Source organism: Syzygium oleosum, unplaced genomic scaffold (assembly GCF_021117445.2).
Source record: "Syzygium oleosum isolate NSW1041296 unplaced genomic scaffold, Sole_v2.1 Sole_v2.02, whole genome shotgun sequence".
In the NCBI taxonomy this organism is placed as follows: domain Eukaryota; kingdom Viridiplantae; phylum Streptophyta; class Magnoliopsida; order Myrtales; family Myrtaceae; genus Syzygium; species Syzygium oleosum.
Window position 1 is genome coordinate 19577689 of NW_026607486.1, and position 23341 is coordinate 19601029.

Genomic DNA, 23341 nt, shown 5'->3' on the forward strand with positions numbered 1-23341 from the left:
AGCCGCATCCTGCTCCAGCCGAGCCTAATTCCGGCCGATCCTACTACCCGGCCGTGCCCAATACTTGGTCGAGTGCTGTTCCTTGCCACTCCTTGCACTAAACTACAACAGTGACCCTATTGCTTCCCCGATGACAACCCGACGCAATTGATGTCCTGTTCCAACTTAGCGGTGCTGACCCGAGTCGAGTTGACGACTACTGCCCTCCCAGCAACGACAAAGAGATGCTTCGATTCCCTTGTTCCGACCGAGACGTTGCTGTTGCCTTGTTCCGTGGCGATGTGTGGCCACCGACTTGTTCCATAACGATGATGTCATTGCCCCTGTCCCACAAAGATCGACACTGTTGTAGCTGTCCCATCGCTGCTTTATCGCGCCGTTGACGATCCTTCGCTGAGTCGAGGGATTTTGCCTCTGTTTTGTAGGTTTTCCGAGCATTGGCCAAGCAGCTCCTCATTGCCAAACTCAGCTGAGCAACTCACTCACCGCCGACCAAACTTTGCCAACGAGCCCTACCATCCGTCCATGGTCATTCATCCCACCGGTCATACAGCGAGCACCACCGAAGCCAGCCGATCTGAGAGCCACCGCTAAGTTGAGAAGTTTCGCCGGTCGCCATGACCACCCTCCGCCGTGCGATCCATAATCCGTTGAGTTCAAATTTGGAAACATCATCCGCGAAAATAGGTAAAATCTTATCCAAGATTTGGGAAAAGTGCTGAATAAGTCCTAAACCTTTTGTGGTAGTGCCAATTTAGTCATAAACCTATTTTCAGTGCTAATTGAGTCATAAACCTTTTTATATAGTGCCAATTCAGTCCTTTTGGCCGGATTTTACTGACGTAGACATCGGCCGGCGGGTGACCGGTCACCGGCGCTGACGTGGAAAAAATTTAATAATATCTTAATATTTTTTCGAATTTTTTTTTCTTCTCCCTCTTCCTTCAGCCGCTCCCTAGAGCGGCGACCGGCCGGAGGCCAGAGGCCGGCGAGGTCGACCTCGCCGGCCTCGAGCGAGCCTCGCCATGGCTGGGCGAGGCTCGCCCGGCCCTCGCCAGAGGTCGCGAGGTCTGGCGAGGGTCGGGCGAGCCTCGCCGGCGGTTGGCCGAGGCCCAACCTCGCCGGATCTGGCGAGGTCGACCCTCGCTCGGCCATGGCGAGGGCCGGGCGAGCCTCGCTAGCCCGGCCGCGAGGCTCGCCCTCGCCGGTGACGGCGAAGGCGAGCCTCGCCGGATCCGGCGAGGTCCGGCCTCGCCTAGCACGGGCGAGGCTCGCTTCGCCGGCGAGGGCGAGCCTCGCGCTGGGCTAGCGAGGCTCGCCCGACCCTCGCCATGGCTGGGCGAGGGTCGACCTCGCCAGATTCGACGAGGTCGGGCCTCGCCCAGTCGCCAGCGAGGCTCACCCGGCCCTCACCAGAGGTCGCGGCGAGCCTCACCATGGCTGGGCGAGGCTCAACCTCGCTAGATCAAGCGAGGGCGAGCGGCCTGAGGCCGTCGAGGTCGACCTCGCCGGCCTCTGGCCTCCGGCGAGCGGCTAAAAGAAGAGGGAGAAGAAAAAAAAATTAAAAAAATATTAAAATATTATTAAATTTTGTCCACGTCAGCGCCGGTGACCAGTCGCCGGCCGGCCGGCCGACGTCCACGTCAGCAAAATCTGGCCAAAAGGACTAAATTGGCACCATATCAAATGATTTATGACTCAATTGGCACTAAAAATAGGTTTATGACTAAATTGGCACCACCCCAAAAGGTTTAGGACTTATTCAGCACTTTTCCCTCCAAGATTTGATTTTCGAATTATTGCCAAATTTGAACGATTGATATCTAGGATAACTTTCCTAATATGCAAACGCACATGATCTTTAATTTGAATCTATAAGCCTTTAGATATAATTATTGATCGCCCAAGTTTAAAATCGATATCTTGATCTTTAAGGCATAAGATTAGGATATCGACTTTTTCTGCGACAATTATCAAGTTCATAGTGTTTCCTAGTTTAAATTATATGATGCTATCTTTGGTGGCTGAGTATATCTTGATTGATTTGAATGTTTATTTTCTTTCCTAATCTAAAAAAATACAAAAGATTGCATGTTAGATTAGGGTAAGATTTTTTGATAATATTGCATGTTAAGATAGATTTTAGAATAAATTAGAATAGATCATCAATATAGTTTTCCTTAATAGAATCCTGATAATCTTATGATACCTAGCTGATAGGATAAGGCTTTTTTCTTCAAATTAAGATTTAATCTAATTATTTCCTAGTTGATAGGATAACACAAAAATCTTATAATTTCCGGTTGTTCATTTCATCGTTTGACTCCTTAGACGATAACTAGGTGTTTATCGATCCTATGTTTTGAATATCTCGTACGATATCTAGATGTTCAAAACACCTTTCATTTCTCTCTCTCTTTAGATGCCTCTGATGATATCCATGTATCCATTGACTCTCCCTTTGAACGCCTCAGACGATAACCAGGCAATTTGTTAAAAACCCTTTCTCAATTATCCGTTGTATAATCTGGATATTTCGGGAAAATCCTTATCGAGCACTTGAAGTGTAATCCGAGTACCTCGTAAGAGTTCATCAAAGGTATGTTTTATATTCTTGTAGTTGCATTGGCATCACATGACATTCAGAGAAAGGGGATCCACATTTCCAACAAAAAGATTTATTTTTATCACATTACATTTACGTGGTCAAAATTTAGGTATCATTTTATATTTGAATGAAACCTTTTTTAACTCCCCTTCAAAGAGGCAGCTGTTGACACTTAAATTTTTTTTTTTTTTTGGTAAGGGTTGGCACTTAAATTTTTGTTTAACCCATTTAAGTAATTATTACATAGAAAATTAGGTATTAATCTTTAACCTAAACAAAATTATTATAATTAAATTGCATAGTATAAAGTTTTAGGAGCATATAGCTTAATCTATTTATTGCATTTGCATTGCACAGGCGGTGGTGAATGGACCCGAATCAGCTACGTAGACTGGGCCTGCTCTAAAGCAAATTCGGCCAGCCCATAAGAGGAGAGTTCTGGACTTCAATTAATTGGGTTTAGTCCATTAAAGTTAAGAGACTTTGAGCTCAATTTTAACAAGCCCGTGAGAATTAAGCCTATCATTTGGAAAAAGCCCACCAATTAAAGTTAAACCTAGCTGTTCCTTATAAATACACACGAAGGAGGAGGCTTGAGATTACACAAGGCCACACAAATTGATAGACATGACCAGAAAACAGACGAGCACATCGAGAGAGAAACACACGACAAGAGAAAAGCAGAGAGTTTGAGAGAGAAGGGGGCAGCTAATGGGGCATCACATGGCCACATGTTTGAGAGTCACTCGTCCACAACAAACGAGCCTGATGGCTTTTTTTTTTAAATACGGAACCATATGAATAGTAGATCTCGACAAAGGATTTGTAATTGTTTTTTTAATACTAAAAATTCTTACGGCTTTTTGTTTTGAATATACGTGTTCAAGCATTCCCGGACCATTTCGCAGCTTCTCCGTTGATGGACAACGAGGGAGGAGATTAGAATTTTGCGACATGGAGTAGTTCAGCTCAATGGACAGCTTCTCGTCTTACATACAGAGAGACATTGCAGAGAAAAGGGGAACAAGAAACGACACCCCAAGCTACAGGCGTTCAAGTATGCAACATCTTTGCCGGCGAGCAAAGTCCTCTGTCCGTCTCTATTAGGCAATAATAAGACTCTAAAGAGATTCAACAGTGTCTATGCGTTTACGCCATGGTTGTGTGTGATCATGTCTGTATCTAGTGAGTTAAGCTTAGGCCCTCTCTCTCTCTCTCTCTCTCTCTCTCTCTCTCTCTCTCTCTCTCTCTCTCTCTCTCTCTCTCTCTACTCCACCACCCTTATAACTATGAGCAAGCTTGGCCCATATGTGACCTCTTCTAGTCCCCCAAAAATGGAGAGAATGTTCCCTACTAGAACACATCTTTAATTGGGAGGTCAGGGCGGGCAGCGCCGAGCTTCAGATCGAGCTTAACTTTGTCTCTCCAACTCGCCCGCTCTCTTGGAAAATGCACATCGGTTCCGGGCCTAGATGGCACGAGTGGGGGCGCAAGGTGAGTAGACTTAGCACTTTGCGCTTGATCTTGGACAGGCCACCCGTTCGCCAGGACCGTGAACATTACCAATTCAGTCACTTCTTCATTACAATTGTATCCGGGGATGTCCTGCCATGAAGGAAAATATGGACAATCTCCTAAATATCACTTACACCATCAATTTCAATCAATTGGTTAGGGATAATTAGCTAGTTTAAGAAGTCTAAGTTCGATTATTCATCATAGCTGGTCTTCTTAAATTATCTCATGTAATGGGAACATGCTTCAACTACCTAGTCAATACATACATACATACATATATTTTTCTCTGCGTTCCCATTTCAACCTTTCTTCTTGGGTATAATTATGTACATTAATCTGATAAAAATAAACGAATTAATTTATAGTAGGAAGGAGACAAGTATAAGTTTATATATGTGTGACATCAATTCCAATCAATTGGTTAGGGACAATTAGTTTAAGAAGTAGTTAGCTTGTTAATCATGGATGATCTTCTTAAATTATCTCATGCATGGGAAAGATGCTTCAACTACAGCTACTCAATACATTTACACTTTTTTCGCTCCGCGTTCCCATTTCAAACCTTTTTCATCGGATATAATTAATCTACGACCAGCAGTGTTATAACTTGAGTACATGGACTCAAATAGTTAAACGCTTGATTATATATAAGGCTCCGTTTGTTTCGCGAAAAATGAATAATTTGGAAATCTCTTATATCATTTGGAATAATTAGTCGATGAAAAATGATTTTATTACTGACGATAATTTATGTCTAAACATTATTCGTGGACGATGAAAATACTTTTAGTTCATTCTTTTTATAAACGATATAAGATATTACTTTTAGAAAAATATTCTTCAAGCCATTCATTTTTCGTGAAATAAACAAAGCCTAGACAACAAATTTTTGCCCCTTACTTTTTGTACTGTAACTCACCTCGATGAATTCTCTCTCTAGGCAAACAACAACATCAACCAAATGTTGTCTTTCTCTCCTTCATACAATGCCCCCATGATGTGCAGAGTGCCTGTCTTCCTGCCCCTGCGAACACTTCGAGTGTTCCGAACTCGTGTTGATTCCAAACCACTTGGGGTTAACTTCAAGTCATAATCAACATTTGGTAAATAAATTATAAATTTAGACTCCGTTTGTTTCACAAAAAATGGACTTTAATAGAACGTATATGTTTTTTTTTTTTTGGTCGGAGATAGAACGTATATTCAAAATAAGTTATTTTCAAGTGATTTTCTTGTGTTTAATTGTCTTTTGCAACTACGATGGAAGTAATTTTCTGATATATGTTAATGAAAAGCTATGGAATACACTTTGAGAAGGAAAAAAAAAAGCTAGAGTACAGTCCAGAGACCCTCGCCCCCGAGACCCCGGTGCCGAGAGCCGGTATGCTGACTCTCGGCACCGGGGTCTCGGGGGCGAGCATCGACATCTAGGGCGCGGGCACCCAAGTCCAAGCTCTGGGGAACCCAAGTTTAGGCAGCCAAGGTCTTGGGTCTATTAGACGGACTCTCGGGTACAACCACTCGAGATGGTTTTCTGATGATGATGACCAAGTCGTAGTCCAGAAAATGAATTCTGAGTTCTAAAAGAGTGAGTCATTTTTCCGAATTGAAATATAAATTTTCCATTGACTATGAAAATTTTTCTGACACCTTGCTTAGTAATTCAAACGAAGAAAATGTTTAGTAACAGCCAATTTCTGCGAATTCGCGAAAAATAATCGATGGATCTCATGACTCATATAACATAAATAGACTCTCTCTCTCTCTTTGTTTTTTTTTTTGGCCAGAGTATATGATAAATGGACTCTGATAGTTGAATCTTTGCGCATGTTTCCCAGCTAAACATTTCAGGGGATCGGAACTACCAATTAATGGTTGTGGACGCGATGGAAAAATCCACTAAACCATCAGATACCGAATGCAATGATTTCGTTTCAACAATTGCGTCTAATAGCACGTACGGTTAGAAGTGAGTAGGAAAATTTTTCATGTCTCCTTTAATTGTGCAATAAAAAAAGAAAAATCGAATGGGGCCCTTTAATGAGGTAGCTACTGGAGACGAGATCGTGTTGTCCATAAAATGGTAAAAAAAAAACTAAATATATTTAGAGCGTACGGCAGAAGCCCAATAACTTTCGCCTGGGGAGATCACTAAGAGGAAACCTAAGTCCGAACCTATTAATATATCTAGTTGGACTCACATTTACTTAAGAGTTTAAGCTATTGAGTTATGAACCAACTATGATATATTAACTGTTTTACACCACATCAATTATCCGGTGTGGGATTTCTCCAACACAACTCACATGTGCATCCTAACAAAATATGTTCTGGGATAAAAAATTTGAATTGCTTGTTGGAAAAATAGGGAGAGTAAATGAGCAAGAATTTGTACTCTCTTTTTTTTTTTATAGAAAATGTGTGGTACTTTCGAAGAAGTTTGGCGCAGTAGAGCATCCTTATTATAAAGTCATACATTAATTATTAAGTCTGAAAATAATGATATATTTAGGTGGTTCAACACAACCAGACGCGACGAGAAATTTCGAGCGCGAAACCCCGACATCCAGTAATGACGACAGTACAACTACGTAACAAGAACCTGCAAAAGATGCATCAGCAATGACAAAGAAAAAGATTAAATAGAACTTACGATATTTTCTGTGAAGTAGTGTCCAACGTTGATCTACAAAGCGATGTATAAACAAGTTTAATAAAATGAGCAACGTAATGGTGATTGGGTTATCAACAGTAATTTAATCAGAATGAAAGAATAAATGCAGTCACAGCGCATGGCACGACAAGCTTTGTTTAGTAGGAGGGACACAGGAGTGACGAATATCTTCTTAAATTATCTCATGCATGGGATGGGAAAGATGCTTCAACTACAACTAGTCAAGTCAATACATCTGTAATTAAACTAAACCCAAGCTGATCATCTCATGACTTCAGCTAGTCAATACATTTATAATTCTTTTCTCTGCGTTCCCATTTCCTCGGATACGATTAATCTCCGACCAGCATTGTAATAACTTGATGACATGGGCTCGAATGGTTATCACTTGATTATATATAAGCAACATACTTCTTCCCCTACTCCTCACCTCAATCAATCCTCCCTTCTGTCTAGGCAAACAACAACATTAACCAAATGTTGTCTTTCTCTCTTGGTTTCGCGTCGGCAACGTTGCCTTGCAATTCCACTCTGATGATAGCAAACAACACCTGCCTCTCATCAAAGTCACCGAGAAACATTGAGTTTCGAAAACCATTCCTTCGTTTACAGAGATTTTCTCAAAATAATGTCCGAGACATTGCACCTTCGCAAAACATGGCCATCAAAGATAAAGGCAGCCGTGACGTTTGTGTTGCCGCCATCGCCGCCCCACCTACCATCACAGATATGGCTCGGGAATCGCGAGATGGTATCGGAATAATTGACTTCCTGGAGAGACGGAACTTTCTTGTCACTGGTGCGACTGGGTTTCTCGCGAAAGGTAACGAAAATAAGCCGCTTAAAATGTGTTCGTACTGACATAATGTCATGCTGGTCTTCGAAATGGTCCTTTTCAAAATGATGGGAATCGATGTTTCTTTAAAATACGATTATACGGATATCTGCACTAAGCAATCTTTAGACTAAATATTAATGATTGATAATGCACTCATTCGTTTTCTACTGTTCCAATTCCATTGCTTGTTTACACTATTGTTCGCAGTTCTCATTGAGAAGATTTTATGCGTCGCACCCAACGTAGGGAAGATCTTCCTGCTGATCAAGGCAAAAGACGAGCAAGCTGCCATGGACAGAGTCAAAAACGAGGTTTGTGTGTCGTAAAATGATAAATATTATCTGCGTGTGCATTTTGAATTGGAAAATCATCATTCGATTTTTCCATATTCAGATTCACATGCAGGCCGCGAGCTAGATACATTGTTAATGTTCATGAATGAAAACGTGCTCTTTTCGAACACCAAGAATCTTTGTTCTTGTTTATTTTCCAGATAATAGAGTGTGAGTTGTTCAAGTGCCTAAAACAAAAGTATGGAGAACAATACACAAATTTCATGCTGAGCAAGCTTGTTCCAGTCAAGGGCGACATTCGGGAGTCGAATATGGGAATAGCGGATGATTTTCTTCACCAAATTACACAAGAAGTCGATGTCATCATAAACTCAGCAGCCAACACAACTTTGGATGAGAGGTATCTTTGATTTTTCTATGTTATTCCCATGCAAAATGAAGTAGGAAGGGGTGACAACGACATAGCTTTCATGGTTCGTGTTCTATGAGATTGTAAGTATTTGTGGGATCTAATTAAGCCTGAATCACATTGCTTCGGCCGAAATCAAAACCCTAATCTTGAAAATACGCTCGATTCAATTCATTTTTCTTCTGCTATTGTCCTTCTTTCCCATTCCTTCTTATTTCACTCCTTGCAATATATGTGTAGGTACGATGCATCTCTCGTCGCGAACACCATTGCGCCTTCTCGGCTTTTAAGCTTTGCCAAGAAATGCAAGAAACCAAGCCTTTTCTTGCACTTGTCTACAAGTAAGAAAAATGAACACTTGTTTCGAAAATTCATGGGAAGGAAATATAAAACTTACATTTCGGTTCGTTTACTCCATATTATTATCATCTTTATCATCATCCTTACTATTATTATTATTATTATTATTATTATTATTTATAGCATATGTGAATGGAGAGAGGCCGGGAATATTAATGGAGAAGGCCTTTGAAATGGGGGAGAGCAGAATAGACACGTCGACTCAAAGCAAGTTGGACGTCCATTACGAAATAAATTTGGCTTCAGATCTAGTTGAAACACTCCCTCCAAATGAAATGCCTCAGAAATTAAAGGAGATTGGTCTGGCCAGCTGAACATCTCTCTCCAAATTTCAAACTAAGGTTGAAATAACAGAGATGGCTTTACCCAATATTTGGAAACCACAAAACTATTTTAGACTTGTCGACACCTAATTTTTAACGAGAAATTATGAAATTGTGAAAGTAGCTAGAAAATTGAAAACGAGATGAAGTAAAGGTCGTGTATGGGAACAACTACTGACTGTTTCCTTTTAACTTATGAATTTTATCCCCTAAAATGTAAACTTATTCTCAACTTTCGAAAATTGAGGAAAAAAATTTCAAAAATGGCCATAAATAACTTTACATCCGTTTGTACTCTTATAAAAGTTGGTGTGTCCAATATTTCACATAACTCGAGAAGCTAAAAATTGTAAAAAATTGAAAGTAAAAGTAATACAATAACCATGTGTGAGTTCAGGGCAAGAACGTATGGGTGGCAGAACACATATCAAATGACCAAGGCCATGGGGGAGATGATGATAAACGCAGATAGAGGAGGAATACCCGTTGTTATCATTCGTCCCAGCGTAATCGAGAGTACTTTTCAAGACCCTTTTCCCGGATGGATTCAAGGATACAGGTGCTTTCTTTTTATTTACATTTTATCGATAGAAATTATAATAATAATAATAATCACAATTTGTTGGTGCTAATTTATATAATTTTCACTTTCATGTACCGCACAGAGTGCTCGACCCCTTGATCTTGTCCTATGGGAAAGGACGACTCCCAGGTTTCCTAGTCAATCCCAGCACAGTTATGGATGTGGTGAGTGAGTAATCTGTTTTAAAAGTTTAAGCTATAAGATGAAAAAATCGGGAAAATTACCAAAAAAGTCATAAACCTTTTGCAATTGTGCCAATTCAGTCCATCCGGCCACTTTTGGCTGGTCGGCGCTGACGTGGACGCCGGCCGGCTAACGTGGCAATTTTTAATAAATTTTTTAATTATTTTTCGATTTTTTTTTTTTTTTCTCTTTCTTTTTTTTTTCCTATCTTCTTCCCCGGTCGCTGGTCCGGCGAGCGGTGAGAGGCTGAGGCCGGTGAGGTGGACCTCGCCGGCCATGGGCGAGGTCGACCTCGCCAAATCTAGGCAAGGCCTCGCCCGGCGACGACGTGGCCGCCTAGATCTGGCGAGACATCGCTGTCGCCTGGCGAGCTCGACCTCGCCCGGCCATGGCGAGGCCACCCAGATTTGGCGAGGTGGACCTTACCGTCGCTCAGCAAGGTCGAGCTCGCCCAGCGACGGCAAGACCTCGCCGTCGCTAGGCGAGGCTGCGGCGAGGGCCAGCCTCGCCCATGGCCGGCGAGGTGGACCTCAACGGCCTCAGCCTCTCGCCGGTCGCCAAAACGGCGACCGGGGAAGAAGATAGGGGAAAAAAAAAAAGAAAGAGAAAAAAATTAAAAATAATTTGAAAAATAAAAAAAAATTATTAAAACTTACCACGTCAACTGGCCGGCGTCCACGTCAGCGCTGGCCGGCCAAAAGTGGCCGGATGGACTGAATTGGCACAATTGCAAAAGGTTTAGGACTGAATTGGCCAAAAAAAAAAAGTTTAGGACTGAATTGGCATAATTGCAAAAGGTTTAGGACTTTTTTGGTAATTTTCCCTGAAAAAATCAGTATTTTGTTGTAAGCTCAGAAAACGCGTGGGAGATGGAAATTCCATTAAACATGACATATGAAGGTGTACTTAGTATTTTATTAAGGGAGGTCTTGAGGGGTGGGGTGGAAGCAATTTGTTTACCCAACTTCCGCGATTTCGCACAATGGATTTCTTTGTCCTGAATTATTGTTTCTCGACAACACCCAGGTACCAGCAGACCTAGTTGTGAACACGATCATCGCGGCAATGGCAAAGCACGGGATTGCTGCGAGCCCTGGCATCGACGTGTACCATGCCGCGTCGTCTACGGTGAATCCGATGACGATGGGTGACATGTTCAAGTATTCCCGCGACCATTTCGCAGCTTCTCCCTTGACAGACAACAAAGGAGATGAGATTCAAATTACTGACATGGAGTATTTCGGTTCAATAGACAGCTTCTCCTCCTACATAGAGAAAGACATTTCAGAGAAAAGTGGCTTGAGCAAAGAACTTGGCCCTAATTTAAACCCAAAGCAACATTCCAGGCTTGAAGCAAGATGCAAGAGAATGGCAGAGAGTCTAATTCACTTGGCTAAGTTGTACGAGCCCTACATGTTCTACCGTGCAAGGTAATAATCATTAATTATATTAATATTATATATTATAGTGGAGGGCAATATAATTCACATCATTACCAAAAAAGAATATCGGAGCACTGAATATTGCAAAATTTCGTTAATGGGTGCTTTGTGCGTTCGAGATATATTCGTTAGCAATATAATATTTTGAAAAATGCAGAGAGCATTCTTTTCTTTTCTTTCTTGGTGATATTGGTACTGTTTAGGACTAACATGAAGAGAACTGTAAATTGACAGGTTCGACAATGAGAAAACACAGAAGTTGATGGAACAAATGTCGACCGAAGAGCGTAATCAATTTCCAATGGATTTGAGGAACACAAATTGGGAGGATTACTTTGCGAATGCCCATATTCCAGGTCTGAGGAGGCATGTCATCAAAAAGGCATCCTTGTCTTGACATATCTTTGTACTCGAAATTCTAAAGATCGCGTAGAACGTGAGCAGTAACTCTTGCTGGACAATAATAATGTTGACGTATTACGGGGCCAGCAATCCGGATTCAAGTGTCAAATTCGGATCTTATAGCCTTGTCATGCTAAGTAGTATGTTTCTGTTGAACAGGTAGGGTAAATGGTGTGTTGAGAAAATCGTGTCAACTTGTGTCGCTTTTGTACTTTTCAATTGATTTCCGTTTCGTAGTCGTGTCGATTCGTGTTAAAAGTCGTCGCTCCATGTACAATCTTTAGATTTGTAATATGTGTGCAAGTGTGAAAGTCGCATTGTCTCTCGATTCGATGAAGATCTAATAATAGTATTGCCATATCGCTATACTTTTTGTGTAACATTTGTGTTATACTGGCTGAGTTGTTTCTGTCCCAAAGATTGGTGTGCCCACAATTCCCCAGCCTTGCAAATTTGAACTAGCTTGGCCCAAAGACCATGCAATACCAGCTCCTACACAAAGTTCGACGTGGATATGATGTTGAACCCTAGAACCTACCCTATACTCATATATTTCAGACTTTTGAAACTTGTCCAATGACTTTGGCCGTGTACCAATCTCGAAGCAAGCTGCGAAAACGATGATAACAACCATCGCGAAGCAAGTTGCGAAGCCCAGCCTCGATGTGTACCGAGTCACCTCGTCGACGGTCAACCCGGTCACAATGTGCGACTCCTTCAAGCATTCCCGCGACCATTTCGCAGCTTCTCTGCCGACGGACAACAAGGGAGGAGCTTCGAATTAGCGACATGGAGTGTCTCGGCTCAATGGACAGCTTCTCGTCTTACCTACAATACAGAGAGACATTGCAGAGAAAAGTGGTTCCAACAGAGAAATCAGCAGCAACTGAAACCCTGGCGTTCATGTAATCTTCAAGTAGGTACATCTTTGCTAGTGAGCAAGTCCTCTGTCAGTCTCCACTTGCCAATACTAAGACTCTGAAGAGATTCGATTCAACAATGCGTATTGCTTTACTATGTAGTGAGTTGAGCTTACGCCCTCCCTACTCCACCACCAGCCTTACAAACATGAGCAAGCTTGGCCCAAATCTGGCCCGTTTCTAGTCCCAAAAGAATTGGAGAAATATGTTCACCGGCAGAGCACACCTCTCATTGGGAGGATGGGCCGAGCAGGGCCGAGCTTCCGATCGAGCTTAACTTTGACGCTCCAACTCGCCCGTTCTCTCAGAAAACGCGCATCGGTCATGGGCCTCTGCGGAGCGGGGTGGCGGCACACGATGAGCAAACTTCGGCCCTTTGCGCTTGTTCTTGGACGGGCCAAGCCTTCGCCAAGCCCATGAACAAGGTATATGCACAATTTGATAAATTTCTCCTTTCCTGACAATTGGTAAGCCATATCCCATCTTTTGGCAATTCGATTAACAACTCGTCTACGTTAATCAGCTGCGTATTAGTCTCTTTGTATTCTTCCTATTCGGTCACATTAGTCTGTAGTCTCGCTTAGCAAGAGCTATCGGTTCTCAAATCCGATACTACCTGATCAGTTCACAATTCATGCAGCGCTTACATATGATAGGATGAATTATCCTAGTAAATGAACAACAAGCAGCATTGTGATAAGACAGAAAACCTTGCCAACCTCCTGCTGCATCGTGCGAAACTTATCTACACCCCATTGATCATGCGCTGTAGCAGCTGAGAGTCCTTTTCCAGTTCCATCTGACGAGGAAGGGCCCAAAGCCAACAGAAGAACTCCCCTTTCCTGCATGAGAGCCCATCAGGAGTGCAGCTGTTGACGACGATCGTCACTGTCGACGGTCCTGATTGGAGGAGGACCACGGGAACTACGTTGGAGCCACGGGCCACCCGAACCCGAGCTTCCCCACGAGTCAAACCAAGACAAAATCTCCACCGACGGGGGAAGTCGCGGGGCTGCATTGCATGGGGATTCTGGACCAGTGACTTTCCGTAGCCGGTAAACCAGAGCCCGCGTCACCTCCTGCTCCCGGTAAAACTGTCGGTGAACCGTACCGGTGTCGGCACCGACACTGCTTCCCCCCCGATCCATTCTGCCCATAAAAATCTTGTTTATCGGCTTGTTCTCGCGCCAAATGTTTATTGTCTTCCACCTTTCTTTTCTTTTTGTCTTCGTTTGGCCTCTGGATTGGATGTGACGCTAGAGCTACTCCCGAAATTAGCCCGTCCTACCGGCTCGGTTCGCGTACCTGGACAGAGCGATTTTGAATACATCTGTGAGGGTCAGTCGAGTCGACGGTTCGATATGCACGTAATAGGAATGGAATTATTTCGATGAAGTCGTGTCCCGTAACCAAATCGGGTGCTTTTCTCTCCCCCCCTCTCAAATGTCAATCATTCGTGGTGTCGCTAAAAGATTCATAAAATGAATTAATTTATCGGGAGACAGGTACGAACTGAAGCAATGATGTTGTGCTTCAAGCGTATTTGTATGAAGCTACTTCAGAATAACAAGATGGGTCGTGAAATCGCGGGAATAACATTAGTCACGCCTCCCTTGCATATATGATGTAAAATTGACTTTTTAACATTTACCCATACTTTCACTAATGCAACCAAAAACCATCCCAAAGTAGTTTAGACTAAATCTATCCAACCCATTTTTAAATCCATAATCTCATCTTATCAATGCAAATTCATTGATTTTACCTTTTCTTTTCTTTAACTAGTCATGTTTTCCCAAGTGGCTTTCGCGTGTGACGTGACCTTGTATTTTGGACGAGCCAAAATTAATCTATCAAAGTAAAGTAACATCAGAAAGGGAAATCTATCTACAATCATAAGAATTTTTCGACGCAAAATCAAAAATGATTTACGTTATATTACCCACATATGATAACGAATTAAGCTTTCGAGTATCCCCTTGCAAAGCATAGGCAACCCAACTTGCATATCCAATAACGCGCGTTACCATTTTGTTCACTTCTTCGTACACTTTCTCGATTAATCCATCGTTACTTGTTGCCAATCAATTGGAGTAGATACATTGCGAATTTCAAAAGCGGATTTTCTCCTTAATTTAGGTTGTACGTGGAGAGTGTGCAATTTTGTGATGGAGGAAGAAATGAGGGATCAGACTCATTGAACGAACTCGCTTGTTGGGGAAACAAAGGGACCCAAACAACGACCCTTCTAAGGGCAATTTGGAGCGTTTAAGATGGCATTTTCACGTCCAAAACATAGAAATGTCACCGACAGCTCGTTAACTACAACTTGCACCTCGAAATCATTAAATGAAATTCAAATTGGCATGCAACGGAATTTTTAGAGGAAAGTGGTAAGCACATTTGCAAATTAATCAATTCATAACTTATGAAATCCTACCCATGACACACGGGATTTCTTATTTCGACAACCCTCTTCTTCTGAAAGATCATCTATCTCGACTCTCCTGAAAAGGCGCGAGAGTGTCTGAAAGTAATATGTATGATTATAAAATCTCGATAACGTATTTTACGAGGTGATTTGAACGGTTGCAAAAATTTGAAATTCTTAAGAGCAGGAATAAGAGGAAAAAAAATCAAGATCCATCCACCTTGATAAACTAATAACACTAAGAATCTCCAATATTTCACATACTTGAAAAATATAGGGTTATTATCATGAAAAACTCAAAACCGGTATACCTGTGATAAATTTACCTTAAACTAATTTTTTGACCACTAAAAATCCCAAACTAGTACACTTGTGACATATTTACCCTTCATTAATTTCCGTTAGATTTTACCCTTAAATTACTGAGTTGAATGACACGTGATAATTTATAAATGTACCAATTTGGGGTATTAACGAACAGGTGTACTAATTTATGATTTTCGTGGTATTAATCTAATTTTACGGAAACTAACGGAGGGTAAATTTGTCACATATGTACCGGTTTTGGATTTTTAGCGGTCAAAAAGTTAGTTTGGAATAAATTTATCACAAGTGTACCAATTTGGGGTTTTTATCGATAAAAAAATTAGTTTTGAGTAAATTTGTTATAGATATACCATTTTAAAGTTTTTCGTGGTATTAATCCAAAATAAAAATTTACATACGTTTTTTTTTGGGTCGAAGAGGAAAAAATTCGCATGCATGACTAATTGTTTTAGCATACTTTCCATTCCTCTTCGTTTTCCACACAATTCACTCTCTGTCAATTTATTATAGGGTGTATGTCCTAATCTCAGTTCTTACAATCGGCCTGTGAAAATAAGTACGTGACAAGTACCATAATTATATCCGACCAAAAAAAAGGTACCATAATTTATTTATTTTTAAAAAGGCGCTATAATTGTAGCTGTTCAGGTGCGGTGGGCAACAATAATTCTCATGTGGGACTCGCAATTTTGCAGAAGTGGTATTTTCGGGACTACACTCCAAAAATATCTTTAAGGAAAAAAAAAGAAAAGACACGGAGGGCCCACAAAAGTCTTTGAGATCACATTCTGTCGTGTCCAACTCTCGTACGGCCGTCCATTCCTGGCGGCCCCACTGCTTCTCCCCCGATCCCACCACCGCATGATGGATCTCACAATTCCCTCATCACCTCACTACCAGAAATTAAAAAAAGAGGCAATAAAAGAAATTCATTGAGGTGGCATTACAGTTAGTCGATCCATATGCCCCATAGAAGGATAAAATGTATTTTGAATAATAAAATGAATCTAGACCGTCGAAAAAGAAAGACCGTATCGATACTGACCATCCGGGCGTCCATGTCAGATTCCATCAATTACGAACCCCACGATCACCTGATAATAACTTCCCACAGCACCCGATTAATAATATGACGAACTTGATCGGACGTCTTATGAAGAGAGATTTGCATGCGTTGTGAATTTCGGTCCCGAACGAGACAATCGAATACTTTGAGACGTCGTTGTATCTTGCAACAAAAGCTGGATTATTTTATAATGTGTAGGTGGGGGAATCGCCGATTTATGAAATTTAACTTAGACTCTAACACGGACCCACCGCCATCGCAAATTTTTTCCAAGCGTAACTAAGCTCAAACGTGTGAGTGCTAACCAACTAATTTTTTTTCTCTATGTCGTCGGTATCGACTTTTTTTTTTTTTCCTAACAACCTTGTAATTGACAAATTTCCGAACGGCCAATCGAAGCGAAAGGGAGAATAGGTCACGTGCAGGCGGCCCCACAGTGGATCGGATGCAGCCGCAGAGTATAAAATTAAATAAAATTAAATTAAAGCCGAAAAGAAAAAGAGGGGGAGGTCCTCCAGCTGGCGATGAGCATGTGATAGCCTGTGGCGGGGTCCACGGTAAGCATCTGTTTGCCACGTTGATCAACGTGTGGACCAACTCACGAACGTGCGATGGTGGGCGGGGCGGGCCGGGGCGGTGGGTCCCGCGAGGTGGGGGTAACATGGGGGTCGCTCTTCCCCCTTTCACCTGCTCGCACGCACGTCGCATGTGCGAGCGCTCCCCTCTTCCCCAATCTTTTTTTTTTGTGTCTTCGTCTCTTTGCTGATTAATTCGATTCCCCAATAATTTTCCTTGGCCAATTAATGGAATAAACACGTTTAATTTCCGTATTATTCGTGATTAATGGTCAAGTGGTTTGTCTCGCTTAATCGTCGCCTCAAAAACACCGATCGTATCGCGGGTCGTTAACATCTTGGCCCGTAAGTAACTCGTTAGCTTTAAATTAAAAGGAAAAGGGGGGATTGTGTCCAATTTCAAGATACATCTTCTAGCTTAGGAACCACACCGAATGCGTAATATGTCAATTTTTCGCCAAAAGCACCAAAAATATATGAGATAGTGATTAATAATTCAATCAATTATAGTATTTTAGAATCGTGTTTCTTTTTTATTTTTCAATGAGAAAGGGTGTCTGAACGTTCAACTCAACCAATATATACTCGCGGGAAGTGGTCACTGACACGAAGATTATTTTGAGCGGGATGCGTTGAGATCCGAAAATGGGATTTACCATATCCACAGGCACAATTGGCCGGCATCATTTGCATATTTAATGAGCATAATAAGCATGAGAATTGGGGTAAGTTAAGAATTTCGTTCGAGAGTACCAACTTAAATTTCGTTAATTAGAGAGAGTTCAAATTCTAAAAAGTAATTTTCCCTTCGTTCAAAATGCATTCTATAGCCTAAATGAATCTCCACCAGACGAATATTTGGAGTTTCGAAAATCAGTTGCCGGAATTTGATTTTCACGAAAAATTCTAGTCAAATGAAGCGACCGAAACCAGCGCATGAACTCCTAGAATTGTTCTGGCCAGGCACTTGTTTATTCATTAATGGTAAGATCGCATCATGACAATTTAAAGAACTTAATTTGTCAGAGAGAGCATGATACGTGACATCCGTCTTTGTTGCAATCCCATGTGGTAAGGCTAACTTGTTTGACCATTTTCCTCATATCGATTGTTTCAATATTTGCAGGAATACTGTTTAACTCGTGTGATGACGACCACATAGCTATATCAATTATTCTTGAAATATATATATATATATATTTTGTATGATTGAATTTTGATTATGCACACATCATTTTGTTGCTTTGCATAAATACACATAATCTCCCTTTCCCTAGTAGCAGCTTGAGTTATCGTAGCATTAAAGCTTTGATCCAATTTCTTCTTACTCTATGGTAACCAAGCACTCTAAATTAATGTGGGATTACTCGGTTTCCTTCGTCAATTCCACACTAGAGCCAATTGTTTTGCTGTCCTACATTCTGATTGGTACGGCACATCACCTGTTGAGACATTTGTTTGATCATCTTTTGGTTCCATTTGCGTCGAGTAGGGATGCTAAAATATACTCCGCGCTATTTGCATACGAGATTTATAATAGTATCATTATCTTTTTATAATCTAGACATTCAAGCGTAGAGACTTGACTATCAAAAGGCTCATGGAACACACTCTACAAGATCCATATACCGGTTAAGTCCATACCTTAGTTCGCACGCCCGAGTGGAGCAATTTTCACGCAATTTGTGAGATTTGAACACGTGTTACCGCCCCCAACCGATTGCACCTTCATCGAGGGGGTTTATGACATCCTTAACTACATATTGTTTCGTATCAACTGTTCGAATTTTCAGATTGAAGTTAACATTATTGGCTACGGGGGTTCTATCCGGGTCGTGATTCCACAATAACCCTATCTAATCCATACACAAACCTTTCGTGGAAAATACTTCCATTGCTCGCGAACCATTTATTCTCGACAGTAGTGGGTCACATTTCCTTTCGGATTCATTCACTCTTGTGGATCTAGGGAGCTTCATCACGTAAGTATCCACCAAGGAAAGTGCCAAAAAAAAAAAACAAACAAAACAGACGATCCATCGATTTATAGATGAAAACATGGGGTTTCTCTTCTATGTCCCAAGTTTCATCGGCAGACGTTTAATGCTATACCTAGCTGTTTCTTCTTGTAACTTGCGGTCATGAACGACTCCTTCCACCCGCAGCCCACCATAAAAGCCTTCATGAAAAAGCCTAACAAAAACTCAAAGTCAGAACCTAGGGGTCGTTTTCTTTTGGTAATTCTGGTAAAGACTCCAAAACTTGCCAATGTGGTGCGTGAAGCCCTAACACTCCAAGCACTCGAGAACAAATGGGTCTTCACCAATTTCTCTTTTCTTTGAATATTTAGAGGGAGAGAGGAGTCTCATTGAAGCAAACGATTCAAAGAGTATGACCCAAGTTAGGGAAGGGGGCAGAGAGTTGATGCAAAGAGTACAACTCAAGTTAGTTGAAAGAAAGTGAAAGGTCATGGAAGAGAGCGAGGGCCATCATTTTTCTTCCTATGGATTTCCAGACCTAACACGTTTCAGTTGTGTGGTCATTTTTCCATTAAACTTATTCTCTTACTTGGATTTAGCACCGAATCCTTCCCCCTCAATCACTAAACAAGTAATTATAGCAACTAACATTGCTTAGAAAATGTCTTTTAGACAAGTGGGTTTATATACCATTGATTCCAAGCGATTGGGTAGTTATAATTCTCTCAAATCAAAGGCGAGTGAATCGCTCGTGTAAAGTTTCTTTACATTGATAGAGTGTGTGACTTACTTTTTGTGCTGAATTTTTTATGCCAAGGGCTTCATAACGGACCATCTCTAGGCATGGAGCTCGGGACAATAATCCAAAACCTAGCTCTGAGATGGAAATACGAAACACTTGCAAATGGCTTCAAGCTCGGGACCATCTCTAGGTGGTTATTCGGTGGCGAATGCTCCGAATCTTTTCATACTGGTCATGATATCGAAGCAGGGTAGGTTCGCGAGCCAACTCTCCATGCTTGGCCTGATGGTCGAGCTATGGCGAGAGGTTAACTCCATTTGAAGTCTTCAGTGACGCCTTTAAAAAGTAAATTAACACAAGTCAAATAGAACATTCTATAATGGGCATGAAATTCTTATGATATCGTCCAATGAGTGCTACGATGACCGATCGCCTCTCCTTATCTTTTTTTTTTATTTAAAGAAAAATAACGAGAATATTTTCGTATACTTTTGTAGTCCACGTGTTGCCCAAAATTCTAGTGTATCGTATCGATCGACTAAGAAAAGTGGACCTTTGAACGATTTGCTTTTATTGCTCCACATTCCAAACGAAAGCCTCGCTGGCTATAATGGTTTCAGCAATTTAAAGAATAGGAACGTGGGTTGTTCGTGACCTTTTTCTTTTTTGACTATATTTTTGAGATTGAATATTATATATATGAAAAAATACTTAGACGATCCACTTATATGACACCAAACCTCTACGATATCATTCAAATCAAACCATAGCTCAAGGACTCTAATCTAACCAACCCCACCACTCAATTTCTTGCAATTTTCATGAACTTGGACTGCTTTAAAAAAAAAAAATCCAATTATAGATGCACTTGGTTTGGTGGCTCCAATAGTTACGTGCCTCCTTCTTCCTAGTTGATTAGAGAGAAAGCACAATTTACTTTCGAAATTTGTTTTTCTATTTTCCTCCGACTGAAAAAAATTAACATTAACCGATTTATATTTAAGCTCGTGTTTTATCCGGTCCACGATGAATAATAATGCTGCTTTTGCCTCTATCGACCGTAATTCGTACCTTGTCATTGAGCATTCGGAGTTCACTAGCGTGTGTCCATATGTAAAGTCTTTTAACATCTAAGCTCATTTTATTTCGCAAAAAAATGAACGATTGAAAAACACTTTCCTAAAAATGATCGCTTATATCACTTGAAATAATTGATCAATTGAAATTTTTTTCATTATCGACAATAATTTATGTCTGAACATTTTCGTGAACGATGAAAATAATTTTCGTTCGTTCATTTTTGTAAACGATACGGGTGATATTTTTAAGAAAATATTTTTTAAATCGTCTATTTTTTGCGAAACAAACGGAGCTCTAATCATATGAACAAATTTTTGCATTGGCACTCAGATTGCTAAAATCGTGTCATCGCGGTCCCCGGTATGAGAGTTCCAAGAGACTGAAGGGTGGACTAAAGACTAGCAAATACAAACAAAAGAATAGTGGGTCATTTCCCACTTGTTTTCTCACCATCTTTTTGTCTTCTTTTTTTCCTCCTCTTGTCTTTTGTTCTGTTCTTTGTTTCGGGGGATGAAGTAAATATTATTAGAGGAATTAAAATATAGAATTAAATTTTTTTCATACAAATGATGTAATTTACCTTTTGACTTGAAGATTTGAACCCCGGTGACCATGAAACTTCATCTTACATCGTAATCGAGATATATTTAGATATTTCGAAAGGCCAATCACCCGTATACCTAATTAAGGATGGCGAGTGAAACATTGCACATTCCAATGTTTTGCTTCCCAAAATGTCATTCATTCAGTATTTTGTGTCGTGTGACCATTAGGACGGACGGACGGACGGACAGACGGTGTGACCGTCGTCTATCGGAATTTTCTCCTCTTTTAAATCTTTCGGCCGAATTTAAAATTTTGTGAAAAGATTTATCTTGATTATCGTGCGGCATCGTATGTTGAATGAAAGTTCTCGTGTGTTTTTTGTATAGTTGTGCGAATTTTGTTAGAAAGAGAATGCGAAGGGGGGACCACACGCAGTGCCCGCAGGTTTCAACTTTCAACTTCACAAGCCAAAGCCCAAAAACTACCGTTTATTTTACCTTCTTCACCCTAAAAGCAATATGACTTTCTTTCTTCACCATTTATAGATTTGAACATTTGAGATAAAAAAAAAAAGGGGGGGATCATGACACAAATAGTCCCTGAATTTTGACCAGACATGCAATGTATTTCCTGAATTTTTAATTTGTTTAATGTAGTCTCTAAACTTTAATTTAAAGTTCAGAGATCACATTGTACATTAGGTAAAATTTCAGGGACTATATTGAACAAAATAAAAGTTCATGGACCACATTACACATTGGGCCAAAGTTCAAGGACTATTTGTGTCATTTTCCCTAAAAGAAAAACAACAAAAACACACTTCATTTACCCAATGAACAAGGATCACTTACATACCCTCATTTTTGATAATATAGAATAGATACCCGAGCTTTACTTTTGTCGCACCTTCGCATCAATTGTCATTCCGATTATCGGAAAGGCCATTTGATTCCATAATTGCCCATTCCCAAATCCAAAATTCTCACCTCCACTCGAAACATCCGACCCGGAGCAAGATGCTAAAATAAGTCGGTAACAAGGGGTAACTTAGTCTTTTCAACATGGGGATTTTGCTCACGGATGCGTGAACTGTATATATGTCGAAATAGAGATATGTAATCGATGATTAGGTCAGAAGTCAAATACGATCTCGGTATTTCCCCAGATGTCCTTCGCCGTCTGCAATTTTAACTTTTCGAGAGCAGGTGAAAAAAGCACGAAAAGCAGTGGGAAAACAATCGTCACGCTAACTCCCCCGGACCCGCTTATAATTCTTCGAAAAATAATTTCTGGAAAGAGTAAGGAAAGGCATCGGTGTGAAGGACAAAAATACACAAAAAGAACAAAAAAAGGAAATTTTGTATATTCCTGAAAGCAAAAGGCGCGTTTCCAAGACATTTGCCAAACTAGACCAAGACTCTTCAAACGTTAGATTTTTCCAAACCGCGGCAATTACCAGCTAATCACGTAACAACCGACAGCAATGGAGGGAATTTCCGTATTTGAATAGTCAGTTGACTCTCCAGTTCAATTTCCATTTGAATCACCACCGTCGAAGTAAAATACTTTTTCGAGCAAAAAAGTCACGAGTAAAAAGTTTCGTTCAGAAAATGCCGAGGCTGACATTTACCCATTACCCTTTACTAGATCAAATCATCTCGAGTAGTTCATATTTTTTTAGGATTAATATCACGAAAAACCCCAAATTAATATGCCTATGATAAATTTATCATAAATTAATTTTTCGATTATAAAAAACTCAAAATTGGTATACCCGTGATAAATTTTCCTTCCGTTAGTTTCCGTTAAATTTTACCGTCAAATTGCCGAGTTGGATGACACGTGGCAGTTAACGGGTGTACCAATTTAGGGTTTTACCCTCGGTTTGTTGTCACAGGTGTTCCAGTTTATAATTTTTCGTGGTATTAATCCAATTAACGGAGAGTAAATTTGTCATAAATGTACCACTTTGGGGTTTTCGATGTTGTCATAAGTACATCGGTTTGAAGTTTTTTCGTGATAAAAAAAATTAGTTTCTGATA

The 23341-nt window shown here is 40.7% G+C and overlaps 2 protein-coding genes across 2 annotated transcripts in view; both read left to right on the forward strand.

The window, feature by feature from the left end:
- LOC115673213 (GATA transcription factor 8-like) overlaps positions 1-23341 on the forward strand; it is an 81378-nt gene that overhangs the window by 54316 nt on the left and 3721 nt on the right. The gene's annotated exons all lie outside the window — the stretch shown is intronic.
- On the forward strand, positions 7217-11980 carry LOC115673291 (fatty acyl-CoA reductase 2, chloroplastic-like). Its single transcript, XM_030595413.2, has 9 exons — positions 7217-7623; positions 7846-7949; positions 8132-8331; positions 8581-8681; positions 8824-9005; positions 9416-9582; positions 9689-9770; positions 10816-11219; positions 11466-11980. Exons 1-9 carry the CDS (start codon positions 7278-7280, stop codon positions 11626-11628), a joined length of 1749 nt encoding a protein of 582 aa, XP_030451273.2. The 5' UTR covers positions 7217-7277; the 3' UTR covers positions 11629-11980.